This window comes from Alligator sinensis, unplaced genomic scaffold, assembly GCF_000455745.1.
Source record: "Alligator sinensis unplaced genomic scaffold, ASM45574v1 scaffold1567_1, whole genome shotgun sequence".
Taxonomy (NCBI): domain Eukaryota; kingdom Metazoa; phylum Chordata; order Crocodylia; family Alligatoridae; genus Alligator; species Alligator sinensis.
The window spans coordinates 421,584-434,092 of record NW_005842646.1 but is presented as its reverse complement, the minus strand read 5'-3'; the positions used below and the strand labels follow the sequence as shown (position 1 = coordinate 434,092).

At 45.4% G+C, this 12,509-nt stretch overlaps 1 protein-coding gene across 2 annotated transcripts in view; it reads left to right on the top strand.

Moving 5' to 3' along the window:
- The window catches only part of GPC3 (glypican 3), a 246,051-nt gene that overhangs the window by 142,151 nt on the left and 91,391 nt on the right, over positions 1-12,509 (top strand). For both annotated transcript variants that reach the window (XM_014524665.2, XM_025215478.1), the window contains one exon: positions 1,051-1,745. In XM_014524665.2, the coding sequence (XP_014380151.2) occupies positions 1,051-1,745 (695 nt within the window). The remainder of the gene's footprint in view (positions 1-1,050; positions 1,746-12,509) is intronic.

The following is a 12,509-nucleotide window of genomic DNA, read 5'->3' as shown; positions in this document are numbered from 1 at the left end:
TGCTGAATCGCGCCCCCAGAACTTCATCCGGAGTGGAGGGCACAGCTTGAGAAGCAGAAACCCACCATCTTTTTGGTGTTCTTGCTGCTTTTCAGATTGCCAAGTATTGGAGAAGGAGACCTTTTGCGGTATGACTTGTGAGCCTTAGCTGTTCTTTATTCATGAGGCCTGGGGCTCAGAGGCAACCTGGCCTCGGCTGTCTGTTTGGGGCTAGAAGGCTGGTGGGAAACTAGCACCTAGAAAGGCCCCACATCCTTACAGTGATGCTTTCCAGTCACCGTGTCCACGGGTGCCAGCACAGCAGTGTATTTGCCATTGGCTTGGCATCTTCACGGCTCTAAGCAGAGCGTCCTAGGGTAGATATTGAGCTGCTTTCTTGCTAGAAATATTCCTTCATCAGCTTGTTGCATGGGTTAATGTTGAGTGCAAGAGGCCAGCACCTCAGCTGGTGTGAACCCACTGGATTCAGTTCAGCTACGCCCAGTAACACCAGCTGCCGGGCTGGCCTTCGGTACCTTTCCGAGACACCAAAATGACTTAAAACACTCTAAAAGAAGAGCGAGTGTTGCAGTAACCCCTACAGTCCCTCTCCTATAAATATTGTTCCGTTTCGTAATAGGTTTCCATCCTTTAGTGTTTCCTGATATACAAATGCGATGCAATTTGGTGTCGAGTATTTATCTCCGTCTTCAATTAGGAGCCTCGCAATAGAAATCCTGTTAATTTCAAATCAATACGAGAGAGAGAAAACGTGCAATCTAGTCCATTTCTTTAATCAATATTTTATTTAAAAGCTGAAATGTTAACTAGATCTTCGCTTTTGTCATTTGAAATATAACTCGTGTCCCTGGAACGTATGCACTCCTCAGATCTTGGCCTGCTCATGGTGTGTTATGGATGTACAGTGGACCTAATAGTGACAGCCACCCGTACAGATGCACATTACTCATTTTCTGAACAGGAACTCGATTTTAACCGTGGAATCAGAGTATTTGTTCCATCCCAGAACTTATTGTCATGTTTAATTCTTGGTTTTATTTTGTTTTTCAGAAGCCTTCGAAATTGTAGTACGGCATGCAAGAAACTACACCAACACCATGTTTAGGAACCACTACCAGAACATGGGGCCCAGGACTCTCAAGTTTGTCGGAGAACTTTTTACGGACATCTCGCTGTACATACTGGGCTCGGACATCAATGTTAATGACATGATAAACGAGTTTTTTGACAGCTTATTCCCTTTGGTCTACTCGCACCTAATTAACCCGGGCTTTCCGGACCCCTCTATGGAAATGACCGAGTGCCTGCGGGTAGCAAGGCGGGACCTCCGAATCTTCGGTAATTATCCCAAAACAATGATGACGCAAGTGTCGAAGTCGCTGCAGGCAACTCGAGTCTTCCTCCAGGCGCTCAACCTGGGGATTGAAGTGATAAACACGACTGACCACTTAAAATTCAGCAAGGACTGTGGGCGGGCGCTGCTGAAAATGTGGTATTGCTCGCATTGCCAAGGACTCTTGTTGGCCAAGCCTTGCGCTGGATACTGCAGTGTTGTGATGCAAGGGTGTCTAGCGAGCGTGGTGGAGATAGATAATTATTGGAGAGAATATATTCGGTCCCTGGATGGGCTGACTAAAGGCATGCACGGAGTCTATGACATGGAGCACGTCCTGCTCAATCTCTTCTCCATGATACGAGACTCCATCATGTACGTTCAGAAGAGCGGAGGGAAGCTGTCAGCAACAGTGAGTGCTTTTTAAATTGTTCCTGTAACTCTGTGTTATAGCCATCACTTTCCGTAAGTCGACGTTGTTATCCTGCCTCCTGCTAGCACTTAAAATGTGCATGCCTAGGAACTGGGGATTAACTCTCCAAAGAGCAGCTCCTGCTTTCTAGATGAGCGGGGGATGACCAGAGATGACTTGGAGGCTCACCCATAGGAGCGATGAGCTTTGGACCGCTCAGCACCACTTTGTAATGAGAGATTTCAAGGACTTCATAAAGTGCCCTGAAACAGGAGACCTGTTTTTGCCTGGGGTTGAGCTGTTTTGCTGGAGCTGTGTGGTTGGGCTGCAAAGCAATGAGAAGGGATAGCACGAATCAGTGATTTTGGACCAAAAATGGCATGAGTTTCTCTTTAGGATTAGAGCTAGGGTTCTGCTTGGGTTTGATTCAGGTAAGGATGGAGATATCCATAATACTGTTAGACTGGGAAGGACTACCAGGAATTGTGTCACTATGGGAGAGATTTTACATTGCAGCAATAAACAGGAGAACAAATGCTGGTAATACTGAAGTGTAGGTTGTAGCCGTGTTGGTCCAAGGACCCTCCAGGAAGAGCACACGCCAACTGCAGAGATTTCCTCAGCCTGACAAAGGGTTTTTAAACCCGAAAGCTTGCCAAAATGTTTTCTCCACCTATTTAAGTTGGTCTAATAAAAGATATCAGATTTACCCAAAGAACCTTGTCTGTAATACTGAAGGAACCCAGGTATTCTTGGCTGTGATGAACCAACAAGAAGTTGGTGCTGAGAGTAGCTAATTAGGGTATGGCAAAAGAGCCAGGTGTAGAGAGAAGCTCCGAGATTCAAGTAGTCACAAGTCGATCCAGTTTGAACTGGAAGTGTAAAGAAAAGCATCTGTTAATGGCTTGATAAATGACTTTTTAGGTGGTTTATTCCCTTTGGTCTACTCTCACTTGATTAGCCCAGGCTTTTCAGACCCCTCTGAAGAACTGCTTGTGCCTCCAGGCAGTAAGGAAAGCTTTGACAGCTATCCCAAGATTATGATGAGACAGGGCTTCCTAGTCCAAACGGCTGAACTGTTGAGTAATTAATTGAACTAGTTAGTGAAGTCAGCTGGAGTAAAGAGCTCAATGGCCTAAATAGGGAGAAGGTGAGGAATTTTCTTTAAGTCAAAAGTGCAAAAGTTGCACTCTAACTAAATTGGGAGAAACTTTATAAGGAAGGGCTCCAGATTTAACTGAATGAATAAGCACCTTTAAAGGCTTTGGGAGTCATTAGAGAGCCTACAAATAATGGAACAAGGGATTGAACAGTAGAGTAAGGTGCATGTTAAAATCTGGGAAGTGCAGGGATGAAGTGAGAAGTGCTGTAAGGCAAGTTGAATTAGATCTTGCAAATGATATATTTTTAAAAAAGTAACGCGTTCCTTTAACCATATAAATGAAAAGAGAATGGGGAAAGAATTGGGGCTGCTATGCAGTGAGGTCTGGAAAGAGATGGGATGAATTGAAAGAGAATAGAAGTAGTAATCGAAAATGGAATGAAATTTAATAGTAAAAGTGCAGGGTCATGCACTTCTGGACTAATGACGGCTGTAAGTTGGGAATTCATCATTTGGAAATGACAGGCAAGGATGAAGACCTGGATGTACTTGATCACAGCATGACTGCGAGCCACCAGCGGGAATTGGTAACGATAAAGACAAATACTGTTCGCAGATGTGTCAGATGAGATATTTCCCATGGAGGGAGGAAATATTCATGTCATTTTGTCAGGGGTGCTGGTGAGACCTGGCTTGAATTCTGATCGCCGGCGTCCGAGCACGATGAATTCAAACGGCAACCTGAGCAGAGCGGTACTAGGGTGGTCGGGGGTAAAGGAGACTGAAAGAGCCAGGCTGCTTCAGCGTGATGATATGGGCACAAAAACAAATAGGTATAAACTGGCCTTGAATGCCTTTAGCCTAGAAATTAAAAGAATTTTCTTAGCCACCTTTTGGTCCTTTGTCTTACGGTGCTGAATATTTTGGGAAATGGATGGGGAGCTGTAGCGGTGGTGCTCAACCTGTTTGCCCCATGGGACAGATGAGCAGGTGCAATCTGGCGGGCTGGATCGGACCCCACGCCAGGACGGGGCCTGCACACCTGGTTCAGGATTGGCTTTGCACTACGTTGCCCAGTCCCGAGTGCCAGGATTGGGACCCGTGCTGTCCTGCTTTCCTAATCTAGTGCACAGGGTCGCAGGCTGTGGTGATCCCTGTGGACCGGGGCTGGATCTGGCCCACAGTCCCCCTGAGTTACGGGATTGTGTCCGGAGTGCAGAGCATTGCAGTCTATGGGGGCAGCGGACTGCGTTTTTTCTTGGTTTAATGCAGTCTGCTAACGTGATGGAAGATGCACAGGATAGGCCTGCACCGTACTGCGCAGGCTGTGGTCTGCATAACTAAAGCAGGCCTGGGTTCCCCTGCTGTGATAACCCTTTCCCACCCTTGACTGCACATAATCCCAGCTGTGAGGACATTTATTATTTATCAGGAGTGACCAGAGTCCTTAAATTTTATACTGTGTGAATGTCTGAGCTTCCTCGGAAACCGTGTCTGTCTTGCTCAGAAAATCCCTTTGCTTTTATTTAAACACGGGACAACCGGAGCGCAGTCATAAGACACTCATCTTGCAAAGCCAAGGGGATAGCCCTGCCCCGCGCAATAATGCCTTCTGATGGAGAATCGAATGGGGAAGCCTGCGACTGTGCAACACGTGCAGTGAGCCCCTGTTGAGTGATTGGAGAAAGGGCTGCACCGCTAACCTGCAAATGGCCTGAAATTCCTAATTAGGTCTGGCGCTTTGGCTCTTCATCTCCAGTATTTGGCTAAGAGAAACAGCTGGGTAAATTGAATTGCAGAATTGTAGCTAAGTCTCAGTTGGTTAGTGTTGCATCCCCTAGCAATGGGTTGATGAGACATCGCTTCAGGTATGGCTGGAAGGCCAGGGAGATGCGCATCTTTGCAGGTTAGATGCAGGGAGGCTTCAGCTTGGCTAGTGGCTGGCAGCTGGCAAAAACGCTTGCAAAACCAACCCATTCGATTCGGAGATGCTTGAGACTAATTATTCGCCACGGGTAGAAAGCAAAGCCGCAACACCTTTGTTGCTACCATATGCTGCCATAACTTTGCTATGGAAAGTGCTACCATAACTCACCACTCAAGTGGCATGCAGGCACCTGCGTGCAATCCTGTTACGCCTCTGCAAAAAGCATTAATGCACAAGTGTGGGGGGGTGAGGAGGGGGATTCAACTCCTCCTCGCAATCAATTGGATGTTAATTTATCCAGAGGCAGAACCTGTTCCTCAGTCATTGCTAAACATTATAGGTCTTGGTCTTGACCTTGGAATTAATGGGGACTAATGCCCCATTGAAGATCAAGGAGGGGATGGTAACGATGCGATAACACCCTATCAGTAGCAGGACTGGGGCCTAAATCTATTCTTTGACATTAGAAATCAGGGAGAGTTGCAAGATTTCATAGAAAATGAGAGCAAGTTATAAGAACAAGGTGTGTGTTGTACTTGGAAGTGATGCTTTACTTCATTAACGCCGTACATATTTAGGTACTTATTTAAATTATAACTTGTCTTTAGTGCTTAAGTGTTATTTTTTCCTCCTCTTATTGAGCCTCTTTTTGACTTATAAGAACATGCAAGAAGGAACATAAAGCAAGCAAATCTGTTGTTTTGCAATTGCAAAGAAAAAAGAAAAGGCACTGTTTTGTTTTTTTTAAAGTTTATTTAAAAAATATTGCTACTGCTCAGCTCGGATTTTTATGTCAAATCTGAGCCCAGAGCCAGTTTTTACAAATAGAGGTGGTATTGGCTGTTCGATAGAGACATAGGTGTGTAATGAGAGTGCTGACACAACCGTAACTATAGCATTGCAAATTGCCCGGCCTCGCCACTCGATCTGCATCTGAGATCCAGGATAAATAACTTTTGCCCTTAAGCGCTTGAATACGATTCTTTAACAGTGTTCGGATGGAAGTGTCTCTGTTAAATTTATCAGAACATACTGAGTTCCAAAGCATAAAACTGGAAGCACACAGATATATTTACTGTTTCCTATAAATATGACTGTTTTTAGGCCCTATTGTCATATCAAATTCAAAACCGCTATAGGAGGTCTCTTTGAAAACGCGGGGCCGGCTGTTCGTGTCCGTATCTTTTAGCATTCACTTTGGCCAGGAGTGTTTTTGTAGCCAGCGTTCAATTCCCCCGTTAAGTTGATAAGGATAATGATGGGGAATTTTAATTTAATTGTCATTAGCATCACCTAGGATGAAGGAGAATTTGTCTCTCTGAGCTTTCAGCAATTAGTCTCCTATCCTCCCCTGTTCTCTCAACGCTTGTACTCATAGCGTCTGACAAAGCAGGCTATAGCCTACGAAAGCTCAAGCCTCTCTGAGTTAGTCTGTAAGGTGCCACTCTACCCTGTCTTTTACCTATCTTTAGACTAACAGCCCTACTGTCTCTCTCTACTCATTTATCGGGTTGACCCTTCCTTGCACACCTGGTATATGAGCTCTTCCTCCTACTTTGCTACTTGAATTCATCATTGAACATGACTTCAAGTTGACACCTTTCCTTTGCTTCCTCCTCTTCCTCCTCCTCAGTAATTTGTCTGCACTAGATCTGCAGATGAGAATCTGGAATTCCCTTTTTACGGCATTTACTTCGAGAAGGCATCCCTATTTACGAAGGGCATGGGAGCATATGCTTCCGAAGGTGGGTCCAACACCTCAGCTATCTTGGTATTTTGGAAAATAATGCACTCCTAAGCACAGATGAAAAATAAAGGCCCTGCTTACGTGGCCCTGCTCTTTATCTAGGGCAGGAGTAACGCAAGGGGTAAAAATGATGGTAACTAATCCAACACTTGGCTCCAACGGGGGAAGTTGAAAACTCTTCTGTGACCGCTGACTGAATATAATAATTCCTTTACTAGACAGGTTGGAGGGCTTTGAAGTCAGATTGTAAATGCTGGGTTATTTACTGATGCTCTTAATACTTGTTTTTGCCACAGTTTGAATTTAAAAAAAATCATTTCACAAATATTCTCTTGAAGATTGTCTCCAAAAACATCTCTCATGCATTCTCATTGTCTCCGTCTCTATTGATACCTAAATATCTGCTGCATTGCCTTCTTGCTAGTTCAAAAGCGAGCCAAATATGACCATAGCTTCTTGCAGATTTTTGCTTCATGACCATAGGGAAGCAGGAGGATGATCATCACTGCTTTTGTTCTTCCTGCCACAGATGAAGCCTATCAAGGATATACATTGCAAATAAACCTCATAAAATATGCAACTCCAACACTGCTTGAAGTTAATGTGCTCACTGCTGTTGAAAGCACAAAAAAGAAAATAGGTCTGGGTATTCTTGTACGGCTAATAGTGGCTCTCCTCTGTGGTTTCCTACCTTAAGCTTGCCCTGCAAAATTATTTTTAGCATTAATGCACATGAACTCTAGTTGGAGGGAAAAGGTTGGTTTGGCCCAGACATTAATTTGCCACAGAGAAATATTTCCTAGCGCTGCTTTTCTTTAATCCTTTAGATTTTGGGCTCTAGCAGGAGAGTTGCAGAAGCAGCCAACAAATGATGTCAGGTTCAGTGAGGGAATCCCGTGCTGGAAGTAGGCTGGTGTCTGTGAGGTCGGCATAGATGATCATTTTGGCGTTCAAGCACAGGACTGGAGCTCGGGGGAGAGGGAGTCGATTCCTGCCTTCACCGTGGTGTCATTGTACGGCCCTGGAAAAGGTCACGGAGCTGGTTCTTCATCTTTGGTCCTGAGCTGGACCTGACTTCTGTGTCATAGTCATATAAAATGAGGGTTGAAGGGAGCTCAGGAGGTGACCTAGTCTACCCCCCTGCTCCACACAGGACTGTCCCCAGCTCCATCATCCCAGCCAAGGCTTTGTCTAGCAGGGTCTGAAAACCTCCAAGGATGGAGACTGCACCACCTCTCTGGGTAACCTGGTCCAGTGCTTCACCACCCTCCTAGGGTGTTTTTCCTACTATCCAATCTCAACTTCCCTTGCTGCAGCCTGAGCCCATTGCTTCTTGTCCTGCCATCTGCCCCCACTGAGAACAGCCCAGCTCCATCCTCTTTGCAGCCCCCCTGAAGGGAGGTGAAGGCTGCTATTCAATCCCCCTCAGTCTCCTCTTCTCCAGACTAAATCAGCCCAGTTCCCTCCGCCTCTCCTCACCAGTCCTGTCCCCCAGCCCCACAACCATTTTGTCTTCTGCTATACTCTTGCCAAGATGTAGTGGGGGTCCCAAAACTGGACACACGACTCCAGATGTGGCCTCCCCAGTGCTGAATAGAGGGAAAAATCACTGCCTTCCATCTGCTTGCAATGCTCTTGCCAGTGCAGCCCGGGATGCTGATAGCCTTCTTGGCACCAAGGGCACACTGCTGGATCCTGTCCATCTTCTTGTCCCCTGTCACCCCCAAGCCCTTTTTTTCAGAGCTGCTGCTTAACCCCCACAAAAGGGTCCTGCTTTAGGTGTTAAACAGAGACTTGGCCTACTCACCAGCAGAACAAAATCCAGAGATACAAATAGTCTGCAAAGGAACACAATATTCTGCTCATCACAGAATGAATAAGTCAAATGGAAAATTCCTGCTACCAAAAAGAAAGAAAGAAAACAAAAAAAAAAAAAAAGAGGAACCAAGACGCATGAAGGAAATGTCAGTTCATCCAGAATTGTCAGATGTGTGTGCTTAAGATTTAGGCCATTAAATATGCATTTAGGAACGTAGATACATTTGCTTGCTCTTCAGCGATAACAAGGACTTGCCAGTTCCCGCTGAAGTCAGTAGAGATGCCGAGATCAGAAGGCGTTCAGCATTTCTGAAAACTGCTCCACTTATTTAGGTACCCTTAGGTGCGTGCACTCAGAAACTTTGGTTAACCAATGCTAAGCATTTAAGCAGGCTGAGTCAGATTTTCCCTTTCTACTTCTAAAAAAGGGTGAGATTTTTTTTTTTTTTTAAAGCAAATAAATGTGGATTCGGTTCATTTGCCTTATGGCTTTTGGGCCTCTAGGCAAACAGAAACTTATAATAATAGTTATTATAATAGCATGACTCTAGGAGTTCAGGCTTTTTGTATATAGCAACAATTACAGAGCATAGCACTGAATCTCAAGAGCCGGCACCGCTGCTCCAGCCTTCGTTTTAAATGCAAACAGGATTGTGTAGTCCTTAAGGGGAAGAGCCAGGTGCTGATTCCAGACTGAAGCCCAAAAGGTGAAAGGCGCTGAGTGGAGGGGTGGAAGCTATTTGGGCAGGGCTGGGAAGCGGGGACCTAATGTCTCAGTGCCGTGAGCAACCCTGGGAATTTTCCACTCGGAGAGCACATAAAACACAGGTTGGCACAGTACCAGCCTGTGGTGAATGCTCTAACCCTCTAATTTACAAAGCACCCTCTAGAATTAAATGAGCAGATTTTGCAAATTGGCTTTCTACCTTGGTATTAAAACCTCACAGATGAGTTACTGCGAAGTCAACATAAACAGAGATCCAGATGAATAAGTATAGCAGAATCTTTGTTACATCTTCTGCAAATATAATCAAGAGGCAAAGAAAGCCCCTGCCGTAGAGAAGGCAAGCACCGTCTGTAGTGAAACGCCAACCATTTCTCAGGAGATGTCCTGATAAATATTAGGTGCTTCATTGCTGCAGGGTGCGTCTACACGTTCAACTAATGTGCTTTAGGTCATTCACGTTACATCTAGTGCCTCTACTGTGGGGTGCTAGAAAAATGTAAATTATCCTATTTTAATGCTTATTAGCTGAAGAGCATGGGGGCACATACTCTGCTACAACGTGTGCTAATGAGCATGCATCGCACAGATTTGATTAATCGAGTCTGCTAATTAGCACGCTCCAGCAGCCTCCATGTCATGTGTATTGAGCATCCCCACGGGGGCATGTCAAATGAGCTTTAGTTAAAGTGCCCCTGCCACCATTTTGAAGTGAAGGGTGCTGAATACATGCGAGAGCTGCTTTAATGAAAGTGCCTCTGCACCCCACCCCAGAGCACGTGTCTAGATGCCTGGGTTTTTTGTGATGCTTTAATGCACATTAAAATAGGCTAATGTGCATTAAAGTGCATGTGTAGATGCACCCTCAGCTACTACATGAGAGTAAAATGCAGCAGCGCATTGCAGTACTACATAGCAATTGAGGACGGGAGCCAGCCCAACTGGAATTGCACTGGAGGTAAATGGTTACAGATTATATCCCAAATGTGGAAGGGGCTATTACGGGGGTTTAGCAGCAGTCACTCTGTATGGGAGGCTGTTTCCTTGGGACCCAGACGGCGAGGTCATGAAAATGCAGAGAAGATGGTTACTTTCTCGGTGTGAACAGCACCTCTGGACCACACTTAACACTGTCCCAAATTGGTCTGGAAGTGGGCAGGACTCTTGTTGTGTGGGGACCGCATTCAGGAATACTTCAGTTAAAAAAAGATGCTGGTAGTCAGGGATGGAAATGTCATCTGTCATCAGATTTGATGATTCAATGCTATTTGCAAAGCCAGCTGTCACCACAATGAGACTGATGTGATTTTTGCCAGGGTTCTCGAGATGCTGATTGTGCCTTTTTAACTTCTGCAGGACTAATCCTCCTTGTGAGCCTGCTTTTCTGGGGACTTTCTAGCTGTCACGCTTCTCCTGGGATTAGGATCACAGTGCCAGGTGTGAGGAGGGAGGCAGCAGGGGGGCTCTTAAGAGTCTTCCTATCTGTTAATAGATTTCTTTCTCCACTAGAGTTAGCAAGGGACTTCTAAGGGCAGCTCCGGTAACTGCTTTGAAATTACAGCATTGCTCAAGAAGAGTTTCCCTTTGAGCTTCTGAAATCAGTTCCTTTGTACTTCGGGTGCAGGCTGCTTCCCATTATACTCGCCCACAGAATCGTCCGCTGGCCTGTGCTGCTCCTATATTTTTGGTTTCGTTATCGGGAAGTTTTAATCTTCAGAGCACTTCTTAATTCATTTTAGAGGCTAGTTCCATTTATCGCTTAAAACTGAAAATAGATTTGAAGCCTGTGGGAAGCGTTTGGTTTCGACTAAGCCAGTACCTACTCGCCGCAGTTCCCAGGTGGCTTTTTCCATGCGTGGTTTTGTCAATCATTTCGGGATCTAGAAGGTCACGTGAGTGGTAAGGTATGAAAGCAAAGACCAGCAGAAAAAAATAATTTTCATCATTGTGGAGAATCTCAATACAAATCCTGTCACTCCAAAAATATCCGTGAAGCTTTCTTGGCTCAATACTTTTAATATTTCAAGCTTTTAATGGTTTTATTGCTGACTGGGAGAACATCATCTGAAAGCCACCGGGGTTTTTTGGATCCATAAATCCCTATTGTGTTGCCTATGGAGCTCGGCGAGCCAGTGAAAAATTATTCGTGATTACATTTTCGCAATGCAGCTCCCAGTTTTGGTCCAACAAGTTTTTGGACTCATTGTGCACTTAAGTGTTAGATGGGATCTTCTGGAGCGGATTCTGCAGCCCGAGTCCTGTTTCCAGAAATGTCTTGGGCACGGAGGAGCTGAAGTCCCAGGGAAATCCCTTAGATGCTCTTGAAAGTTTTTTACCCCTCCTCTAGGTTAGAGGAGGAGGTCATGGATGAAATAAGGCAGTATCAGCCATAGCTTTGCCTCTCGTAAGCACAATCGATGCATTTTAACATCCGTTGGGTCGTTAGGGTCATGCACTTGCAATGGGGAGCTCTTGTCTGTCTCACTTGGCACTGCCGTTTATTTTAGGATGACATCTGGGTCCAGATGAGTGCAAGGAGTTTGCATGGAGAACATCCTGCTGCGGCGTCTCTCCAGGGACCTGCAGCATTTGGGAAGGTGGAGCCCGTAGCAAGGGAAGTGCACATCTTGCACACCAGCCCTTTGCCCAAGAACTCCCGGTGTTGGGGTGGGTGAGTGGCTACTGGAGGCTCTTTTAGGGGATCCTCCGGCTCACTGTGAGACCAGGCAGATGGGATGGGGTTTGACACCATGGTTGGGTGAGGCTCATGTCCCATGCAGCCGCTCACATGGGTGTGATGATGCTTCATGTGATTTTTAGGCTGGCATGGCCTCCAAGGTTCCCTCTTTCTTGGCTTTCGGCATAAAAAACCCAATTCTAGTCACTCTTGTTACACATGCATCACTAATGGCTCGCCTTTTAAAAACTCTGTCGCGGAGACGTCTGAATTTCCTATGGACGTGTTCTCATTTATCTTGCTTTTCATTCCTTTTAGGATTAAAAGAGTGGAGTAGGGAATGCCAAGCTGTTTGTCTCTCCTGGTTTTGGCTGGGAACTGTGCAATATAATGCTAAAATGTTTTTGTAGAAGACCACTGCTGAATAATGATCAAAGCTGTCCGTATAAAACCAAATGAGATAATGGCACGTGTTACAGACGTGATTTATAGGGGTGCATTTTGTTTGCTTCATTTAGCAGATTTTTAAATAGCTCCATTTCTCTCTCTCTTTTTTTTTTTCCCCCCTCCACCCTCCGTCCTTTTAAGTGGAAAAGTTCAGGCCTCTGATACCTCGTTCTGTTTGAATAGAAATCAGTGACGCCCATCCCAAAATAAGTAGCGTTTGAAGATGTCTTCAGTGCACATGATGACCAGTGCTTAGAAAACCCTTTGAACCCAGTTGGTTTCCTCTCCAATTTTCAACTGAGATCAGTGGGAATCTTTTCCT